Source organism: Pelecanus crispus, chromosome 4, assembly GCF_030463565.1.
Source record: "Pelecanus crispus isolate bPelCri1 chromosome 4, bPelCri1.pri, whole genome shotgun sequence".
Classification (NCBI taxonomy): Eukaryota; Metazoa; Chordata; class Aves; order Pelecaniformes; family Pelecanidae; genus Pelecanus; species Pelecanus crispus.
The window spans coordinates 17,706,925-17,729,775 of NC_134646.1; the positions used below are offsets into that span (position 1 = coordinate 17,706,925).

Genomic DNA, 22,851 nt, shown 5'->3' on the forward strand with positions numbered 1-22,851 from the left:
CACCTTCAAAACCTGAATACAATTCATTACTACTGCAGCACGTATTGCACTGAGCAGTAAGTGCAAAATCTGAACGTCAGTTTGGTGTCATTTCCATCACACAACAAAAGACGGATCTTCCTGGCTGATTTCAGCACCAGCATCGCTCAGGAGATCTACACAGAACTTCAGAGATCTTTGTGTAACTTTCATCATTTTTTCTTTAGCGATCTGGACACCATTTCATTAATTCACCCACAGCATGTCTGTCTGCTTCCAACAATTTCGTAATTTCTCTATGCCTGCAAACATCCATACCAATTGAGGTGGGTTCAATTTTTTAATAAAAGGATTAGATATGCAAATAAAAATGTGCCGGTCCTAATAAAACTTAGTTTAAAGTTCTGTTGTTCAACTATCCACATACACTTAACAAAAACTTCCTAATTACCTGAAGCGTTAGCACAGATTACATAGGGAAACACAGGAATCGCTGTCATTTGAGGTTATAAGGAAGAGGCGAGACAAGTATCTGTCAGGAAAGGTTTCACTGCAGCTGATTCTGTCTCAAGAGACAGAACAGATGAGAAGACCCTTATAGAAGTCCCTTCCAATCCTCTTTCTTACTTTTCTATTATGAAACTCTTAAAAAAGCTCATTCAAACAATGAAGCACAACTGAAGGATTTTTCATCCTCCGGTGCACCAAGTTACACGGATGCTGACATCCATTCTTCAAGATGCAATTTCCGTTCCTAGTACCCAAAAAGCCATTTTACAAAGCAGCAGCTGATCAGACATTTTGTTAAACAGGCTTTTTCCTCACTCTGCAAAATAAAACGGAGGGAGTTACAGGCAAAGCAGACAACTCTGATAAATTTAATTCTGAAAAGTAAGTGAAAATGCTGCTGTTCCCCATTTGGTATAGTGGCACCTACGTGATGACGTCCTGGTGAAATCACTGTGAGCATTAAATACAGTTTGCATTTATCTTAGAAAAGCAAAGCTGAACTTACACATTTTTCAACAAAATAAATCCCAAAAGCAAAGCAAGTATGGCCAAGTTCAGCAGAATACCTTATGATGAGTTAACAGAGCTACTGGCCACTGAAAAGAGAGTTTAAAAATAAGCCTGGAGGAGTGGATAGAGATTAGTGTTTGCTGTTATTATTCATTAAGTTTTATCAGGCACTATTTTTTTTCTGTTATCAAAACAGGACTAAAAATAAAGAACTCTACATATCTTTCATGTTTGCAGAGGCAAAGAAAATGCATTCTCACTGTAACTACACCAGAATAAGAAATGTATTGGTTTACCAACTCCATCAAGTATCTAGCAACACAGATAACTGATTATGTATTTATTAAGACATAATTTTGTATGTTCCATTCTCTAAGAGTTTTTCATTAAAAGAAAAAAGAAATAACATTCTTCCATGTATAATACTGGCATAAAAACGTGTTTTAGTTTCATTTTCTTCCATTATAATGCCTTTAAAATGAAGCTGAGAAAAACATTACTGCTTGACAGTCATGTTTACAGTGAAGAAAACTGTATTTTTCATTTGGCTTCATGCCAGTGCTGTAGCTCAACTGGTTTGGTAACTCCCACAGAAACCAACAACTAAAGATTAAATACAAACTCTGAGCAGTACTTACTCCAAGTCGGTCTTTTGAAGCTGTTTTTCACATTTGCTCTCTAACTGCAATACCAGCTACAAAACCGACAAAGCCACCTCTGAATCGGTGGGTAAAAGCCATGCTCATCAGGACTGCTGTGTGGAAATGTTCAAGAAGTCACAGGCTCTCCACACAGACCAGGAGATGGGGCATGCGTGGCAGCATTTCACGTGGCAAAGCTGAAGTCTGAAGCCTGTTTGGGGTTAGGACAAGACTTCCCACAGCCAGTGACTGCATATTATCTCTAATTGCAGGACTTCTTGCCCCTCCTGTTCCGTGTTATGTGCAGCCATCCTGTGCAGCCAGGATATTGTATTATAATCCTTGTATTTCAAATCATCTGAGACAGAGTAATAGTTGAAGAAAAACAAACAATATTGAAAGCCACACTGCAGATACACCCGAGGTTAACACCTCAAATACCTGACACGACTTTTGTTGCGTAAGTATTGTAGAAGGTCTTGTAGATTGCAATAACTAAAAGTAAGGTGAAGCATCTGAAACGTCACAGAAAGTTGGACTTTAAAAAGGCATGTCCAACAGACCTCCTCTGTAGCTCTAACAATAAATTACAGCGTAACTAACAGGAATGAGTAAGCTACAAGTCTGACCACAAACAGCAGTCCCTGTTCCTCTGGAAGCAATAGCAAAGTTTTACCTGGATCTAATATGATCAGGCCTGTGTCCAGCATGTTCAAAGAAAAGCCCACAAATTCTGCAAAACCACACGTTCCCCATGCTTGGAAGACCTCAACAAGAGCAGCCTGCAAACACCAGCTTGCCCGTTTATCACCCTCGATGCCAGTCCCACCTGCCTAGAAAGGGACGACGGTATTCCTGCAGGGGCGCTGAGGAAGGCTGAGATGCCATATTAAAACCAGCTTAACAGAGTCTTGAGCACTGTTAAGACCGTAAGGCAAATTAATATCTTTCTCCCCTTACTACAGCCTCAGCCTTATGGTCTAGCAACAAGACGGGACTTAATCATTTGAAAACAGCTACTGGCAGGAGACTGAGGTGAATTCAGATTTGTACAACTGGTTCCTTAGTATTGACCCTTCATCTGTAAGACTCCTGTCACAAAGCTGAAGCAGGGAGGCCTGCAATTTCAGGATCAGGAATTTTCATGCCGTGTGTACAACGCTGAATAGGCTCCTGGTCATCTGCAACAGTGAATGCTACTCTAGGTCAAATAACAGGATATTAACCGCATGGGACGGACCCTATCGTGAATTGTTTTCTGAATACAAATTAATGTGAACATCAGCTACAAATCTATGGCATTCCCGATTTTTAAAGGTTAAGTTTGAGGTTTTAGGGTAGTTACAAAACAGGTAAGCTACTATACGCTCTTTTTAAAAATACCATAGTAAACTTACACATGCTATACAAGTTGGGTCTAGAGGGAGCTAATCTATACTCCCTTCGTCCCCAGGGAAATACCCACAAATTAAGTTACGGACTCCACACAGCCACACATCTGATAACTATTTTTCATAGGCTTAAAATTAATAATTTTCATCAGCATTATTGTTAAAAAAATGGGATCCAAAAATGCCAAAGAACAAAATGCTATCAATAGTAGATAAAAGAACCCATAAATATTATGATTTAACTCAGCAGTTTTATAACAGAGTATCTTGTTTGCAGAATTGTATCAGTGTTCAAATTTAGCAAATGACCAATCCAAAATGCTCTGCAAATTCATGCTGGCATCCAGTGCTCTGAAGCGAAATCTGAAGTTTAGAAAATTATCTATAGTTCTACATAGAGTGAATTACAAGACTTGCAATGATAATCCCCTGGAATGAGATGTTTTTTAAAAAGATGATATTCAGAGCTTGCCTTGCTGCCTATCAAAAAACAATTATTATTTGCATAGCTAAAGACACGATACAGACAACTAAGAGCTTTATTTATCACATGTGTAAAGCTCTGCCAGAGCCAGGACCAAACTGATCCTGACCCAAAAGATCTTTATTCTATCCATGTCGCAGAACGAATTTGAAGTGGTATCAAAAGCACATTATAAGAATGTACGCTATCTCTAGTGTATAGCAGAGAACATCAGTGGAAGGAAAGGGGAAAACAAAATGGACACAGCACAAAACACAGAAAGCGATGGAAGTTTAAAAAAGAGGTAAAGGAGAAGAGAAAGTGGCAATTTGAGTAAATACATGTAAAAGAGAAAGGGGAAAAAAATCACGATATGCACTTCAAACAAGGTATAATTTGGGACTCTTCCAAAGTATGTACAGTACTATCAGTGACCTGGGCAGCCTGAGGGTGGACAATACGCTGCAAAACAAACACACTCCAACCACCTTTAACTGTGCCGGCTCTGTATGCCGCCACGCCGGCGTACACCTGCATTTCAAATACTTGAGCTCCTCCATCCAGGTCCCAACAACCTCACTGCTCGAGCTCTGCACCCGAGCTACAACCACCACCTCCTTCCCACCCTCAAGAGCTGTCAGCTTGGCCCCTTCCATGCCAGCCAAGTGCTTGAGGGCTTTCCCGCACACCCCTTCACTGCCGCCTGCCTCTCCTCTCCAAAAGCAACCTATAGCCCCTTGCTGCACCAGTCACCAAAGGATCAAGCTGCCGGTTCTCCCCTTGAGGCAGCCGTAACAGCCTTTGGGTAGACTCTCCTCTGAGCCCTCACACCAAGCGCACACACTTTGTCGCTTGCTTCCACCTTTGTATAGATAAATGCTCCATCAAAATACCACTTTTTCCTCCTCTGAATCTTGTCATGTTTGCCTGGTGCCTTTGCCTCGCTTACTTCAGTGAGCTGACATCTGTTCTCATTAGCTATTTTACTGCTACCACAAATAGTGTTTCCCTTCCCCCAAAATCTGTTGTATCTTGACATATATGAAAATTTTGAGCTATCTTGGTACAGACATTTTTTCACTTAAGTGTCTACCACAACGGGTATGAGATTTTGCTGAGAAATTTCGAGATAATAATACAGACATTTTATATATATACACACACACACATATATGCACACAAATACATGGAATAAAGTGAAAAAGCAGTAATGCAAACAAGATCTTACAGCATCATCCCATTCACTCTATAGTGTGCATTCAGGCACGCATCCTTTATTCTTCAGGAAACAAAGAAGGGAACAAGCAAGACAGGACCCTAAAGACTCCATAAACCAACTACCCACTTTGGGAAGGAAACCACTGTTTTTCAGGTAGAGCTGCGGTAGATGAAGAACCTCTAAACATGACCCCAAGCATCGTCCCGTGCATAAGGGGAAGGGCCAGGTACAAATCTGGGAGACACATGGGCAGGTGGATGGGTCACTGGTTTGACTGGACAGACCAAGGGGAGGAAGCAAATGAAAAGCAGCTACTGAAGCAGGGGAGAAGCTGTACAGCAACTTAAAAGGAGAGCACAAGATTATTTTATCATGTAAGACACACTACCAAAAAAAGAACTTTGGTCTTGCAAAGCAGGCACTTGAAAGGGCACCTTTCAAGGGTGATTTCTGCAGTGGCATTTGGGATATGCTGAAGAGACCAAGTAGTTTGTCTGAATATACGAAGAAAGGAAGACTGCAGCTGGTGAGGAAGAAAATACAGGTCCCGCCTTCACTTAGCAAAATAAATTTTAAAATCTGTTTCTGACAGCTGTGACCCAGAGGAGATAGAAAGTGATAGAAAATGGTATCACTTGTCATAAGCCTGAGGAATCAGTATAGTTTAATTAACAAAGCAATGAAAATTTCCTAATTTCTTATCCTCCACCAGCAGAAGCAAGCTTTTCCTGCAGAATAAGCTCAGAGCCAATGATTGAATTCAGTAGAATGAAACGGTAGGCATAACTGAAATAATGACATAGTTTGGCATTGCCAACATCATTCACAACTGCTTACTAATTAATAAGTAACACTTTAATCTGACAGGATTGGACAGCTTAAAGACAAGGAATAAACGTGCATGAAGTCTGATCTATGGGTATGTCACATTTTATTTGCTTTCGGTCAGACCCTGCAAAGATCCAGGCACATCCATAAATGTAATTCTTGTTCTCGGTTCACACTCGGTATACCAAAAAGGGAGGTACAGCACAGATGAAAGAAAGAGCTTCTAATGCACATTTTAATCTACATAATTGTACACTATTTTCATTGTGTTCATTTAAACCTATTTTGGTTCTTTATTCTAGTTGGATTTAAACTACCAATAAAACTGTCTGTAACTAGGTAAATATTTCCTGCTTATTACTTTGCTTACTTATACAACAATTTCAGAAGTGTTTGCGTTTTGTTTTGTTTGGAACAGATTCTAATACACAATGCAGTGCAATGCTGCTCCAGTACAGCATTGTAAAGCACATATATAATATATGTGAAGCAGTTTTTCCTCTTGCTTTGAGCAGGATCCACTATACTTTGCCCAACCCAGTATGTTATTAATCTCCAGTAAAGGGAATCCCACAATATCCCCCATCTTCCTCCAACATCTCACCACTCAGTTTTTCCCCAACATCTCCAATGTCGCATCATTTTTTCTGCAGTAAAGTTGATTTCTCTTCCTCATTTCCCCAGCGGCCATAAAGAAAAACTTACCATTCCTGTCCCCTCTTTTACACCAGTTTTGTATTGAAAGACCAGCATCATGGCTTTCTTAATATGTTTCTCTCTTCTACACTAAAATAAATTGAGTTTATTCAACTCTTCCTTACAGATTTTTTTCTAAGCTTCTTATTATCCTTGTTCTTCCTTGGGCAGTCTCTAGTCAGCATACACCTTTCTTCAGGCACATGATATGAAATTTCAGGAAGGCAGGTTCAGTTTTAATGTTAAGGAAACCTTTCTAAATGTAAAAGTCTGTGAAAAACTGGAGCATATTATCAAGGGACACAGCAGAGACTTCCACACTGGAGATCTTCAAGAAGAGATCAGAGATGTGTCCATCAGGAAGGACGCTGGTACTGCTAACCCTACCAACTGGCACAGGAACGTAGGAGACAATTTCGTAAGGTTGACCCATCCCCACCACCCTGACCAGCAGTGCTGAAAACCAGACATAATCACCAGGCCCACACTTGCCAGCTCTGACAAGAACAGAATAATGTCTTAGTATCAGATGAGACCTGCTTATTTTTGCAACAATTTTACATCGCTGACTCTAAATTTGACGTACAATCATCATGCAACTGTGCTTCTTTCTTCACTGCAGTCTCTAAACACCTGCTCTCAGGTATTCCATTCTTGCACACCTGAACTTGCACTTCTCAACATAACCCTCTGCACTTTACTGAAAATGCCATCGTGTTGGTTTCAGACACTAGAACCTAAGATGCTTTTGAATTCTGATTCTGGCCACAGAAGAGAATTTCCAAATATGCAGATTTACATATTTACTTTCTACTTTGTTATGTAATTAGTAAAATTGTAGACCCAGAACTGACCTTCAACAGGACCCTACTAGAGGTGCCCTTCCAGTGTGAAAGCAAGCCACTAACAGCTACTTTTGGAGAATGCTATTTCAAATAATTATGCACCCTCTTAATGAGAAATCTTATCATATTTTAATGAGAATTCTGCATTTCCTTCTGATTATACTTACGGCTAGAGATACTGAGAGGTGAAATACAAACACCTACAGAGAGGTGGCACCTCATGACAGCGCCTGCACACATCTCATGGAACAGACACGGTTCCTCTGCAGTGCGCTGGCTTTTGCAAGCAGGATTCAGGACTGTGGATCCACAGCCATGGAGATCTGCTCACAGGGATGGCCTTTGTAGCACGGATAAAAGCAGGAGCTTTGCAAAGATGGCACAGAAGCCATCACAGTTGCCTCTGAAAAACTAAGGTGAAATCCCAGATCAAATCTTGCGTATTTTGAGGTCTGACTCAATGATGAAGCTCAGGTTACCCACTTGTCTGATGACTGGGACAGTGATGTCCACAGCAATCAAGGAATGGAAGGCACTGGAGAGGGTTTGGGTAAGAGATAGAGGGAATTAATCCCTCTTCTGGCTGTGCCGGGCTTCAGGCTACGCATTTGTGAAGAGATAGCGGACAAAAGTGACAAAAGAAAGCTGAGTTCCAAAGTGCATTTTACAGGAATATTTAGGTTGTCAGGGAAAATGTCTAACACATTTGCTTGTTTCTCAGCAATCCTCAAAGTGATAATTAATTGAAAAATAACAGTTTCATAGGGGTACTCCTCCCCGTGTGGGAACAACTTTTACCAAATGCCAATTAGTGGTTTCCTGTTAAAATCAAATCAAGCTGTTTTTGATAAAGCTTTTTAATGAGAAATGGCTAAAGTATGAACATTTCCCCCACATATATTTCATGTAAAATCCCAAACTGACATAATACAGTCTCACAGCTAACATTTTTGGTATATAAAACTCCCTCTTGTACTTCTTCATTAATTTCAAAAGAAATGTATTTACTAAATATTTAAATCATCCAATAAACAAAGCCTTAAAAACGCTTACAAAGGAAAATTATAATGTTGATGAAAGCCAATCTTAATCAGTCCTTTTCAGATGTTCCCAAAACTCATACTTTACTGACTATTCATTCATTCTTCAAACGTATGGCAAATTCAATGATTTTTGAGTTAAGCATTGTCTACTAAATGCATCAGTAGTTTTGACTATTCAGCAAACAGATTTAAAAACTAGCAGTAAAATACCAACAACAAATATGAAGAGTAGGTCACCTATACTTCCAGTATTTGTTGCCTACAACTCTAAGACACCTGCGGCAATGAAGTATCAGCAGCTTGAACTGCTAGCATTGGTAATAATTTGGTTAAAAACAAAGTTAGGGAAACTTTGAAGAACAGATTTTGAAATCTTCCACTGTACCAGACTGAATGCTCTTGGCTATGAACACTGGTTTCTGCCTTGTGCCAAGCGACAACCTTCCTCCAAAGACACCCATTCCCGTCCAACCTTCTGCAGGCATTCCTCGTCCAAGTCTTCTCTCTTGCTTTAATTTGGGTTGACACCCAATGCTAAGTCTGTGCCATGATCTATGCGCCCTTCATCCTGACCATAACACTAAGCCATCTCGATTGCCCCTTATACAGTCCTGTAGACATTTACTGTGTGTGAAATTTCCTCTTCATACTTACATTGGAGACACAAGTACTCCACAAGCTTTTCAGAGTTTTTCAAAAGTGTTGATAAGCATACTTTGCCGCAGCACCTCTCATCCTGTATCTTGAGTGCTCACGCTTCCACTCCATGGTAGAGTGTGCCATGCTTAAATGCTTCATTTTTGGTTTTGCACTACTGTTACTAGAATTCAGCTTGGTAAGTGCTGCACTTCCCTCTGCGGCCTTTCTGGTTACGTCGTAATGCACCACATCCTCACGTGTATTTTTCCCAAGTAACAAAAATTCCGAAATACTTCGTCTCCTCACCTGTACGATTTCCATATCCCCCATTTTTATCAACTCAGACTTCTCTGAAATGACCTTATTTCTAATACATTCAATGCTGCTGGTCTGTCCCTCACATTCTAGAAATCATCTACCCTGCTTCCCAGAACAGCAACACTATCTGTGAAATACAAGCTGGCTGCTGCTTATCTTCTGCAGTTGTCTCAGCCATATTTTTCATCATCCAGTTCATGATTAGTCATTAAAAAAAAAAAAAAACCCAAACATGTTAATCTCCTGCTTTAATAAATCACCCTGAACACTAGTGAAACACCCTGTATATGATATTAACCACCTTTCCCGGGAAAACGCAACTCTGCAATATTACCCATATGCACGATCTGAATCATGAAACCGAGTATCTCTTTGTGACTGACAGTGTGGTACATTTCTAAATTCTCCTGAAGTTGAAGTAGTTGTGCATGAAATGCCACTAATGACTAAAATTGACACATGGCTCTCTAAGAAGATGTCTAAATTACATGTCTGAATGCATTTGGTCCATGTGCAGACAGACCCAGAAGCCACATGTGAGTTTCCTCAGCTCTTTCTTTCCAGTTTGACAACTGCATGGTTTTGAGGGCAGGAGAGTTGCCCCACATCAGTATCTTCTCTACCTCCTACTGACAAATCCCCTTACTGTCCATTCAGGGTAGACCAGTCTTGTGAGCTCAGGTTCTACAGTCTTCTTCCTCTTGCACCTTCTGCAGGGATACTATGCAGGGAAGATGATTCGCATTACTAAAACATTACAGCATTGAGGGAAATGGGAAAACCGGTGCAGAGAACCACAAAAGCATGCAAATCACCAGCACCAATTTGCAGGAGGAGGTCTGGTACTGGCTGGCTCAGGTATGCTCCAACCAGTGCCTTCACCTTGCCTTCCTCTTTGTTAAACACCACCTTCTTGCCTGTTCTTTCTAAGGCTTTCTAAGCTTTCTAAGGCTTTCTAACCTTTCTAAGGCTTAAATGTGCTCAACGTTTCCTTCATAACCTGCTGTGGACTGTTCTTTCTACTAACATCAAACTCTAAAGTCTGCTTTTTGAGCCAGGTATCCTTGCCACTTCTGACGCTTATTTTAGCAAAACACAGATAATAAAAATGGAAAAGCATGCACTTGGGAATTGGTGGGGAAAAAAAGGCAGGAAACAAGATTCAAAACAAAATACAATTTACTAAGGTAATTCTGAAGTAAAGTACATATGAGAGGACAAGGGGAAAGAACAACAGATTCACATGCTAAGGCGCAATCTGTGATTGAATAAATTTTCCTTGTGACATTACTGGAGTAAACCACAACTCTAGAGTCAATTTAAAACCTGTGAAGTGCCAAAGTAGCAGACAATCAAAAAAGCAACACCATGTCAGAAGAAAGAGCACGACTTGCATAGTCTTTGCATCATTGCTTCTTCAAGACATATTGTCACGCAGAGGGCAGGGATACAGAATAGCTCATTCAATGAAAATGAGTGATGTCAAGATCTAAAAAGTCTTTTTGTACATGGAAATAACATTTCCACTTTTTTTATTTTTGATTTGCACACAAATTATCTAGCTTAATTCCACTTACCTAATATTAATCATAGTCTGGAAGAGACCTGGGACAGTCGCACGATCCATCTTCTTGCTCAGACCAGAGCCAACTGTGCCTTCATCACTTCTGACAAATGTTTGTCTTATCTGATCTTTAAGGCACCCAATGGCAGGCTCGACCTCTTCCCCAGACCATCTATTTGAGTGCTTCCCTAGCCTTATGGCAACAGATACTCTTCCGTTTCCTCACTTGCATCTTCCTTGCTGCTCATTATTTCTTGTTGTGCTTTTCACAGACATGGAAAGCTGATCATCTCCTTTTCCTCTTTACCAACACTTGTTGCTAAAGCAACACTTGTTGCCCCTCTGTTCAATTATCCCTCCAGCCTTTTTTTGGACTAAACAATACCAAGTAATTCAATCTGTCCCCACCAGTCCAGTTTTAAAGACTGCTGATTATTCTCATTGCTCTACTCCAGGCTCTTCCAAATTGGTCCACAGCACACTTGCAGGCAACTAACAATGGTTTTCACAAAACCCACTATTCAGCATAGTGAGCCCACCATACTTTGGACAAGGTTGTGTCAGGCATGGCAAGTTAAATCTTCATGCCCTCTTACTCAGGTGGAAACTCTCTGAAGCAATGGCTTGGCGGAAGCCGAAAGGACAAGTTCCTCCTGCTCCTACAGCTTCTCACAGTGATGGGGAAGTGAGTAATGGAAACACACCACCACAGACCACAGGGGGAGGTTTCAGAAGGACTCTGGCGATAACCAGAAGCTCTGGAAAGAGGAACAGGAGACACAGGCATGCTTTCATAGCAGGGACTACACTTTTACTGTGGGGAAGAGTAAAAAGGATATGAACTTAGAGCACTGTGGAAGGAAGCACGATAATTTGGTGATTCAGGAAAAAACAAAACATCACCAAGAGCTGCGTGTAACGAATTTCGGAAACACTGAAGCACTCTGGTCTGCTCCAGCACGATGAGACAAAGCAACGAACAAGAGGAGTTATGGGTTTGCTTGCTTTTATGCGTCTGTATGAGCAACAAAGATAAACAGCAATTCATTCCAGGATCCTCAGGAAAACAGGTTGTTAAATTTAAATGCCCTACAAGACAGAGAAGTGATGTACCAGGGCACAGGTGCAAAAGGAGGGTCAGCCTGGGTCCTTAGGAGTCAAGAGGCCACAAACGTCATTTACCCTGGGAGTATCCTGGAGATGAAAGCCGGAGTCCTGACAACAGACAGAAAATCTTAAAAGCTCATGGGCACTGCACAGGGGATCCATACAAGCCAGCCAGCGAATGCCTGGCAGAAGGCATCCAAGCAAGAGCCACTGCTGTGATTCAGTCGTATCGCCTAACAACAGCACAATGGCAGGAGATTTTTTTGCACCTCTTCTGTGAGGACCTAAACCTTCCTCTCAGAAAGCTGTGATCACCCCTCTCCATTTTGTGTTTTGAACCGAAGCAAGACACCACGTATAGAATACGAACCGCCCGGGAAAGATCAACCTCTGAGCCTGTACACCGAGTGCTGTACGCTGCTGAAATCAGACAAAACCCCACAGAGCCTGCATGCACAGTGCTGCCATGTGACACAAGGCAGGCTGGGACACGTACTCCCAGCAGGAGCCCAGAAAAGTTGCAGCTCCTTTGCGAAGCTGGCAACCAAGGGTGTTATGCCGTGAATGGTACGATGGAGCGTCCAGCAGATAAAACAGGGAAGTCTGGAGTTCAGCAGACCTGTGCCAAAAGCCTGAAAGGCTGTTCCTGGAGGAAAAACAAACGTTGCTGGCAGCTGGGCGCTTGTCAGAAGGCAGAGCTGAAACCAACAAAACTTGAAAAAACAAAGGAGCACTGAGAACATGAACCTGATTAGGAATTTGATCAAGGATTCCTGGATGCGAGCTGTGTGCTTTTGGACTACTGCAATGCATCTTCTTGAGCTGCCTTCACATACGAAATAAAATCATCAGCAAAATGTGAAGTACAAGGACACACTTTCAACGCAGCTTTTTAATCGTTGCCCAAGAGATTACTCTGACATTACCAGCCCTCTTCAAAATTCTGCCTTTTTAATCATCATTCCCAAATAGTTTCTTAACAGTTGTGGCAAGTGACTGTTCTAATACTTATCTACAATATTCTTGAGGATGGTTCAAGTTGAAAAGTTAGAGGGTCACATCACGAGTGGGGCAAGAGCAGTATCTTGTAACATGGAGGAAGACGGACACAAGAGTAGGAAAAATTCGTTGCAGCAAGGTTTGAAACAGCAGGACTGACTTTCTTTTTCTTTGGTTTTTTTTTTTTTTTAAAATATATATTCACAAGTTGTGGGGTGGTGGTGCAGCAACAGCAGTGCCTTAAGAACAACTAACCCTTACTCAGGCAGAAGGATGTCCTCTTCTGAAGAGTCACCAGCACGGCCTCCATGCAGCACCACGAATTTCCCTGCTGATCCCTCTTATGAGTACATCCATGAGACAATTTGGGAGACCTAACATAATCAACAGCACAAGGTAGCACGGTTGCAGGCTACTTCTTAAGGTTACATTACTCGCTTGGGCTCAATACACTGTACATGCAAATAAAAGTAGGTAAATCAGTGCTTCTCTGCTAAGAGAAAGCACAGATTTTTTACACAATCTCATAACTTGATGAATTTCTAACACAAATGTTTTCTGAAATCGTCACACCTAGAAAAATACAAATGTTCTTTGAAACAATACTAGTGATAACCTAGGCATTGGTAGGTACCACAACTAAGTTGTCCACCTAAAATGCGAGAAAAATTGACAACATGAGGTTTTGCTTCACACAACCCACAAATAACTGTAATATACTGCTGTGTATTGGTAAAAGCCTCTTGGAAGAACTGTCACAAACTCAGATGAATGTTCAAGTTAAAAAAAATTGACTAGATTCCCTCAGATGAAAATGCTACATAATAAATGCAAATAAAAATGCAGTTAAAGTTATTGGGCATTTCAAAATACTTTGCAGTTAAAGTTTAAATGAAAAATAAAAGTTAACTATACATATACCCAAAATTGCTTCAGTTTCTTACACACAGGGTTTTTTTTCCTTTCAAATTTACGAAACCTTGGTCAGTAGAAAGTTGGTAGGCATTTTAAAAAAAAAAAAAAAAAACAAGATGATACATTTTTGCTGTATTTAAGTTTTTCTTAGTTTTCAGTTTTGTAATACTTGTGGGTTTTTTCTCTTCCTTTTCTCCCTATTGCTTTCTTTTTTCTTAAAAAGATAGGAACAACGATAATATAAACCACATAAGCTGCAGTAACTGAAAATAATACTGCAGTTTTAAATCCCTACAAGTTATTAAACAGAAAATGGAAAGCTGGGCAAAAATGTGAAGTACTGTATCTTATTACTGATTCTCTCATTTAATCTATTTTTCAGATTATTGAAATATTTTAATGTATAAAAAATAAGGATATCTGCAAGCGAAGACTACAAATCACGCGCAGCATCTTGCGCATGAAGTGTCTTACATATGTAAATGCATGCAAACCCAAGACTCAAATTTCACAGGCAGTCTCTGCAGACAGAGCGATGAACTATGTAATTTGCAAGGTGAAGTCTATTTTATATCCCTTCGATATCCAAAGGGTATTTCAGCAAGCTGCTTCTCACTGTTGTGGGAAACCAGTACCAGTAAGTCTCAGCAGTGTTTTATATGGGAGCTGAGGCAGGGAAGGATTGCACGGATTTAGACCTGTACCTACCTACACGGTATAGACCTCTCCAACACTTTTTTGTCCCCTAAGCACGTACGGCACATCACACAGCAGAAGAGGGACCTTCCCTGATCACGCAGCAGAAGAAGGAGGGATGCCTGGTCACCAGGTCGCATCAGAGGGGCAAGGACTAACCTGCCAACAAAAGGGGTGGGTGGGGGGGTGGGGGTACCCTCAAGTCACACCCTATAAAACATTTCATGTTGTGGTGGCACAAGAAACCATGCTGAGCACCAGCGTGGGATGGGGGGGTCTCAGCGCGACACACACACCGCCCCCCCCCCCCCCACCCCGGTGCCACCGTGGGGACAGACTCGACTAAGGCACAGCAGCATGAGGTGGGAGTCAAATGAAAATGTCTCGTGTGGAAGTGAGAGACTCGACAAATCTGATCACAGCGTATGCTGGAAGAAACTTCACAATTCATGAAGTCATTCTGGTCCATAATTAACTGAAAATTAATTACAGAAATCTTGAAAAGAGCATAAACCAAAAATGGGCCAGCATACCTTCATAGTGCAGTTGCTCACTCTGAATCTCTTCCAATAATTAAGTCTGGCATATGGTACTGGAGTTAAAAAAAAAAAAAAAACCAACAAAAACCAACAACCAACAAACAAACTATGATTCCCAAAAAAGTTTTGGAGTCCTACTTGCTCAAGGGCTATGTCTGTCTGCAGTGCACACACATACTTTCTAGAAATGAGGAGGTTGAATTATTTGGCAACTTCAACTTTGCAGAAATTACAGGTTACAGATGCTTGTTATAAAATCAAAACAAAAATTGAGAAGAGAACATAATTAGGTAAATTATTTGCTGACTTGATGAATAATCTTCTAAAGATTATTAGAGGATATAAGAGCTTGGAAAATGCTCCAATTTTTCAACAAACAAAAGGAGGAGATAAACAATAAAACTGCCAAATTAATTTGCTTGAGCATTCATGAAAAGGTGTATTTTGTATCACTGAATTACACATTTTTTTTTTTTAAAGGTGCTTAAAGCATGGCATGCTGCCACACATTAAAATATTATTTTTTTAGAAAAAAAATGTTAGCATGCCGGGAAGTAGAAGATATGCCATCAAAACAAACCTGTATCACTTTGACACAGTAAACAAAAGAAAACATTTTTAAAATATTGAGAAAGAATATAATCAAAATAAAAAAAAATCCAAAGAAAAAACGATCAATAGATTAATCGGAGATTGTGCAAAAATGTGCTGCAGGAAACATGGAAACTCTCTTTCTGATTTCCAGTTTTCCACTATGGAGATTAGTATCTTCAGTAACAGTAAGATGACAATCACCGACTTTCAAATTACAAAATCTGCTTTATAAACGCCCTATTGCAGTAACTTGGAGGAGCTGGGTGGCAGCCTGGGGTCTTTCACTCCCATCCATAGATGGGGAGAGCTGCAAAGGAGCGTCAAGTTCTTTTCCAGCCCATGGCAGACAGGACCTTGTTCCCTAAGGCAACATTTCTTCTGGATCAACTGGAGGGGTTTTTTGTTCATTTGTTTTTGTTGTTTTGGGTTTTTTTTAAAATGAGGGGATAAAACACTGTAATTATGTACAAGTGGAAAAGAAATGTCCACGGCTTCAGCAGCTTGCCCACATTTCAGCCCTGAGCTTTGCTTATGACCCTTTTGCATATCATCTTACTCTCTCTCTCACAAACCACACACACTGGCATCTCTGATACAGTTTGGTTTTTGTGTTTACCTTTGCTTCCATTTGGAGGGTGAGAGCTTAAATTAGATCTACTGCACAAAGAGCACAGCACTGTGCAGTGTGACTCAGCTATAGAGTCTGCAAATAGGACTTCAACTAAATGCATTTATAAATTAATTTTCCTCCAGCTCCTTACTGATCACGCTGCCTAACAAAATACTTGCACATTTTGCCCGTAAGTCCAAACTGGAAACACGTAAAAGTCCATTTTTATTGGAGTAATGTAATACTCTTGGCAAAACTAGGCTGACCACGTGAAACTATAAGCTACGATGTATCTTCGTAATAATATGAACATAGTCTATTCAAGCTAATTATGAAAAAATGTTATTTAATACCAAACCTTGGAAATTTATATGAAGAGAAAATTACTGTTTTCAAATATGCATTAATATCTCTTCTTGCCATTTCCACCTCTTTTTTTGTGATGATCTCCACCATACCAGAAACCCCCTGCAACAGCACAACAAAGTTCCCCAAATTAAGTCCGAGAAGCTGTGTTGCTCCTCTGTAGATGCCCAATGCAAAGCTCACCACCAGGGAAGAAGGATGCCCTAAGCAGCAAATGGCCTTAACCTACCAACATTTCCTGCCAGACCCGGGCTGGCTCAAAGGCTGAAAGGTCCATCAGCATAATTTGGCAGCCCTTGGGGCCCTCTAAACAGTAACACTGTCTCTGGGCTGCAGCGCTTTTCCTCTCTCTGGCAGGGCTCTCCTCTGTCTCCAACCTGGCCTTTCTCTCCTGGACCATGCAGAAGGCACCGTATTGCACTGACATCCAGAGCCATTTCCCCACCGCCTCATTCATGGCAGTGATGGAAGGACCTTTGTATGCTATTTTAGCTCCTTTATGTGGCATAAAGGGATCAATCAGGAATGGGAATTTCACCTTAGTTCCTCTACGTGAAGAAAATCACCAAAACAGCTAAACCACAAAGCTCAACCGCATGCCAGCTGTACACTGCAGAGGCAGACTTGGCCTTCTAGGTCATTAAATGCAGATCACTAATTACAATTTCCAGCAGACTACCAAGCTCCAACATCAGGGAAGATTTTTCAATGCACTCCTCATTTACAGCATTCCAGCCTATATTAAAAAAAAAAAAAAAAGCAACACCCCCAAATAAAGTTTACCCCCTCCCTTGTTTTTTTGAAGATGACACTGTGTGAACACATCCATTGAAACACACCAGGAAATCACAGTGATGAACTCATGACATTGTACACAAGGTGTCACGTGTTGCTCTTTCAAAAGGTTATCAAGTCGGATGGCAGCCCTGTATTTTGCTGGAGTGCTAAGCACACACGCCTGTCCAGGAAGGCAGGCTTGCAGGAGCTCTGCTGGTGCTGCACAGGGCACGGCAACGGAGGATGCCCTGCACCAGCTGCTGGCGGGCTGCAGCAAAATTTCCAGCACTCCAAGGAGCTGGGCTTCCTGCCCCACACACATTTGCAGCACCTTTTTTTGGGAGGAAGGAGCTACTACCATGGAGCTCCCGTTTCATCAAACAAAGGTGCCGTTCTGCTTCCCTTGCTAGATTCAACAGTGCAGATCAAAATCAAGGGAAAGCTGTCAGCCCCCAGCATGCCACAATCTGGCCCTGTTTTCCTTTGGGAAGCAGAAACAAGGGGCCTGGGGGCAACACAGCATCTCAAAATTAGGAAGGGTGTTGAAAGAGGTCTTAACAGGGCTACTCTACCCAAAAAAGTAAGCAGCAGCTTGCTTGAGTATTTCTGCCAGGAGACAAGACAGAAAAAGAAGTCTGGGAGGTAGAAAAAGGTACCAGGCAGCAACCAGGATTTTGCATGTAACCTATGAAAGACAAGGAGCTAAATCGGTCTGCAGAACTAAACTAAGCTACTAGGAGAATAGGTCCAGGAGGATAAAAAGCAAATTGCAAGATAGGAAATTATTTGGAGGAATTAATGTGACCGTGTTATAATTTTCTGGAACAGTAAAAACACTCTAAGGGAAGGGTCACTGTGCATCAGGGAAAGGACCTGCAGCAGTATCCAAACCCCTGTTCACAGACAACATAATAAACCTAAGAGTGGTGGGAAAAAGTGATTTGTAACACAATTTGCTCAGGTGATGACTTGAAACAAGATGTCCACTGAAGCACAGCCAGAATTGTGTAGACATTGCAATTGAAGAATGAAAACAACGGAAAAAACTATTAGAAGTTGTGCTATCATACGGTTGTCAAAATCCTTTTGATAATTATTAAGAAAAGATTTTGCCTTTTTGTTGTTGGTATATGAACGCTGGAGTAACGTCATCAAAATTATTCCATATCCAAACAGTTGCAGAAATAAATGAATATAAATGTTGAATAAGCAACAAAAAAAGTTGAGAGGTTTCACTACGTGTGAATTTGCTTTTGTGATAGTGTAAAATGTTCTTCGGTATTCGAGAGAATGCTCATCACCAAAAAAAAAAAAAAAGCACGCAATACTTGAAAGCTTAACACTTTTAGCTATATGAGATTCCACTAAAATTACTGTCATCATAAAACACCCACTTTTCTTTTTTCAGAGCCATAAAATACATATCTCCAAAACCTGATTTAGAATGATAATAGAGTTTATTAGCTATCAAGCACTTCTTCAGGATGATTCCACCTTAAACTTTTGAGATTATGCAGCTGCCAGAACTATTAAAAGGCTGCACACTTCCAATGGTTTTGCGTAATCAAATTAAGAGACCAAACTATTAATATTCTGCTTACCTCCTAAATTCATTCCAGCTTGCAGACATTTCTGTAATCGACAGGCTGGGCAGTTCTTCCTCCGAATCTTATCAATTATGCAGTCATTCCGTCCCGCACACAGGTAATTGTGCTGTCCTGAATGAACCAAAACAAAATCACATTATTAGAGGATGTATTTACACAATTCCAATTTGTTCTTCTCTGTTTTGCAGTCATTTTGAACTTATTAATGTAGACATTCCTAATGCCATTCTTTAGCCTTCCCAATAATCTTGGTGACTTGTCACAGGCCTTACTATGAGCATCTCTTCTGTTTAATTTGGGAAAGAGTTTCAGTGTGTCACTCACAAGAGAGATCTCATTACTTTTTTCTAGGCAGGACTGGAATTTTTTTTTTTTTTTTTTTTTTTAAATAAATGATTGGTTTGCGCTTTTTCAACATGCGCCTTATCACAGAGCAGCCTGACAACTCAGTTTTGGTACAAAACCTGGGGCCATTCTCATGCCAAAGAAGTGCACAATCTAAAGCAGAAATGCAAAGTAGAGGTTAGCTTTCCCAATATACTCCACTCTCTTCAACCAGTTCACCGAGCGTGTGATTTCTGATTTAATCAGTTATCTTCTACACAGCAGAAGGTTTCTGAAGGGTTTACCAAAACAGGCTTAAAGCACAACCATATTATTTCAGTTCTGTAAAGCCCCACAGAAGCACTCCTGAGGAGACAGCAGGTATTTAACACACAACATTTAGCAGAAGGGAAATACACGGCAACCGGGGAAATAGGCTGGCATTTAACAACTTGGGAGACTCACAAGGCGTTTTGCTTCGTGGGAGGAACATAGGTAGAGCAAACAGATGCAGTGTATCAGACAAGAGCACTACCAGGTGGACTTTTCAAAGTAAGGTGCTTGAAGTTGATGTGGAAGAATAAAGGAAGCCATAAGGGGCTGGTGCAGCATGACAGGAGAAGCGAGAGGAGAAGATTATTTTAGCTGCCTTGATCCAAAGGTGGCACACAGGGACCCAGGGCGGCCAGAACAAACGGTCTGCAGCACATGCGACAAAAAGCAATGCAGAGGGTTTCCAGAGCAAGGATGAAAGGAGAGGACACAGCACGCAGAAGTACAACAGACTAAGGCAAGCTGCAGGATTTACCAGCATGGGAAGCTGAAGAAAACAGTCCTGTGTAAAATACAACAGTGTATTGCAGGCTTATGTAGCGGGCGCTGTAAGAACTATCAAGTCTCAGGGACAAGCATTTTAGACATAAGGTAAGAAACTCATTACTCTGTAAACTCAACACAAGTTCGTAACAAAGATGACTGAAATGCAAGGTAGAGGGGGAGAAAAAAAATCAGATTGCAAATTCAATAACACCAACCAGCAGCTAAGCAGAGAGACTCCTAAGTAGGTCATGAATGAAGCAGGCAAGATGTGCAGAAACCCAATAGTTGTACAAGTAACGTCAAAGTTGACGCCAATGACGGAAGCGAGCACCAGCCGTGGGTAGGGGGAGGAAGCCGGGGCAGGGCTCAGAAGCAAAGCTGCACTGAAATGCGTGGCAGGCCGACGTGTGCGGGGACTGGGAGCAAAGATGCAGGCTCATTAAGGGGACAGAGCTGCTGTAGGACAAGAGGTACAAAAATGTGTTTGCCAAGGTATCTTCCACAAGACACACATGCTTCCTTGGGGAAAGAGAATATTCATGGGACATAGGAGACCTGGCTTCTGGTTTGGGCTCTTTCCGGAATTTGCCTTAAAACTTCAGATAACTCATTTTCTATCTCTGCATCTGACTTCCCTTCACCCTTACCCAATGTTATCTATTTAGACAGTGAACTGAAGTTTGGGCTGTTTCTTGCACCTCTTCACTGAGCATCTCACACAAAGAGAACTGGTCTTATTTAAGTAAGCGAAGTGTTACTGTAATATCACAAAGTTATCATCATTTAAAATAATGCTTTAGATGTTTAAACAACAAGCAGATGGGCAAATAAGGGTTTTTATTAAGGGACCTTACCTAGCACCATGACACAAATGAAAAACAATAAAACTTAGGCAAAATAATTCATGAATATGAGCTCTTGAAGTTACGTCAGGCAAAAAAATCAAGTTGTATAGTATAGCGATGGCACCACTATCTATCAGCTGGTCTTTAAGTAGGCCTGCTAAACAATAAAAAGATAAAATTCTCAGCTAATCACAAAATGAAAGCCTGCTTATCACAGAATATTTATTTTGTGATGTGATCTATAAAAAAAAACCAGATACAGAACAGAAATGTCAACTTAATTCCTATTTACATTTTTGCTCTGAACTGACTTGAGCACATCTCCGAAGAAATATCATGCAGATAGCATGAAAGTAAAATTAAAGAAGAAAGCGAAAGTGTTTGAAATAATTATATATAGTACAAAGATGGTTTATATGCCCTTACAAATACTGGTATACTATCTTTTTGTGGGGAGAGCGGAAGAATGGTTATTTTCTGCTAGGAATGCAAGTACGATTGCTCAGTGCTCATACAATGTCCTTTGTACATCACAGAGTACTGCAATACCATTTTTAGGCTTCCATTTTAGGCGGGTGCAGGCTATTAATATGACAAGTCAGCTCTAATGCTGCAAAATGAACCCCATTGCAGAATTACCCTGAAGGCAGTTTGCTCTACAAAATTGTACACCTGTTAAGTCAACATTTTTCACTACTGCTTTCAAAAGCTAATGGGTTTAATAAAATAAGGTTAACATTTGTGTACTCGAGGATAATTACTTGGGTCACATTCTTAAATATTGTGGAAATGTTCATTGGATTCAATCACTGTCACCCTGTGACTTCACAAGAAATATTCCCACAATAGCAGAATACTTCCATAAGTCACCCTTCAAATGGCTTAGGTAGCCTGCAATTATTACTTTTTGGCATATCTACTCTAGACCAAATAATTTCGGAAAACATAACTTAGTAAAGGTTCATGAATTTTTGATTCATGCATCTCTGAATACTGACGTATGGTACAAAACCTGTATGCAGTTTTTCTAGTAAGCAAGGCAAAAGTCTTTCCAAAACGCAAATGTCATCTTGACAATTTTTTTAATTTGCTAAAAAAAAAAATTAAATAACCACAGTCATCTTAAGGCTTACACTACTAGAAGTAACTCAAAAACCCTTAAAAAAACAGAACAGATCAGCATTCAGGTATACCCTCTACATAGAGTACAGCTATGAAAGAATAATGAACAATTTTTCAGTTAAAAAGTTTATTATCAATTATGAAAAAAAAGGCTTCAGATTTCCATGTAAAAACGGTGCATTTCAAATAAAACCAATTTTGTAAAGTAAGTTAGTGAAGCAAAGACACTCATAATGAATTAGTACCTCCTATTTGTGTAGCATGAGCCTCACTCATGCCCCTCAACTTCAGAATCAAAACAGAAACCTACACATCTGAAACTGATGCAACTCTCTCAAGACCTCCAGGGCTCTTCAGGATCTCAATGAGGTGATGGAGACAGTCCTGCAAAGAGGCTGATATTTTTGTGGTGCTAGATCTCCAACTCCTTCGAGACACATATCGATCTGCTTGTGTAGTTTGTGTTTAGCTTAATCCACTTGTTCTTTTTATCCAGTTTAATCACCCACAAGTGGGCTGGAAAGTGAGAGAGTAGATATCGAATTCTCATCTCCAATGTGCTAACTGCATTAAGATGAAAGTAATTTTTACATATGCCACCCTTAAGTGCACTTATACGAGCTAATTCTGGTTCCATCTAAAATGCAGAGTTACAAAAGATGCCAGGAAAATGTCCTGTTCAAAATAAATAATTAATAGGTACTACACAGTTGCACACTAAGAAGAAATAGAGATCTGTCCTATTCACAGTAGAGCTAGAGGAATATTTGAGTTTGCAGTTTCCAGGTTAATGTGTCACTACATACCACAGAATGACACATCCAAATGTACACACAAAAATACTTCAATGTTTCCAACTCTCTCACCTGCAAAGACTCTTTAATT

The 22,851-nt window shown here is 40.5% G+C and overlaps 1 protein-coding gene across 2 annotated transcripts in view; it reads right to left on the reverse strand.

Moving 5' to 3' along the window:
- NR3C2 (nuclear receptor subfamily 3 group C member 2) overlaps positions 1-22,851 on the reverse strand; it is a 208,602-nt gene that overhangs the window by 38,311 nt on the left and 147,440 nt on the right. For both annotated transcript variants that reach the window (XM_075708790.1, XM_075708791.1), the window contains exon 3: positions 18,851-18,967. In XM_075708790.1, the coding sequence (XP_075564905.1) occupies positions 18,851-18,967 (117 nt within the window). The remainder of the gene's footprint in view (positions 1-18,850; positions 18,968-22,851) is intronic.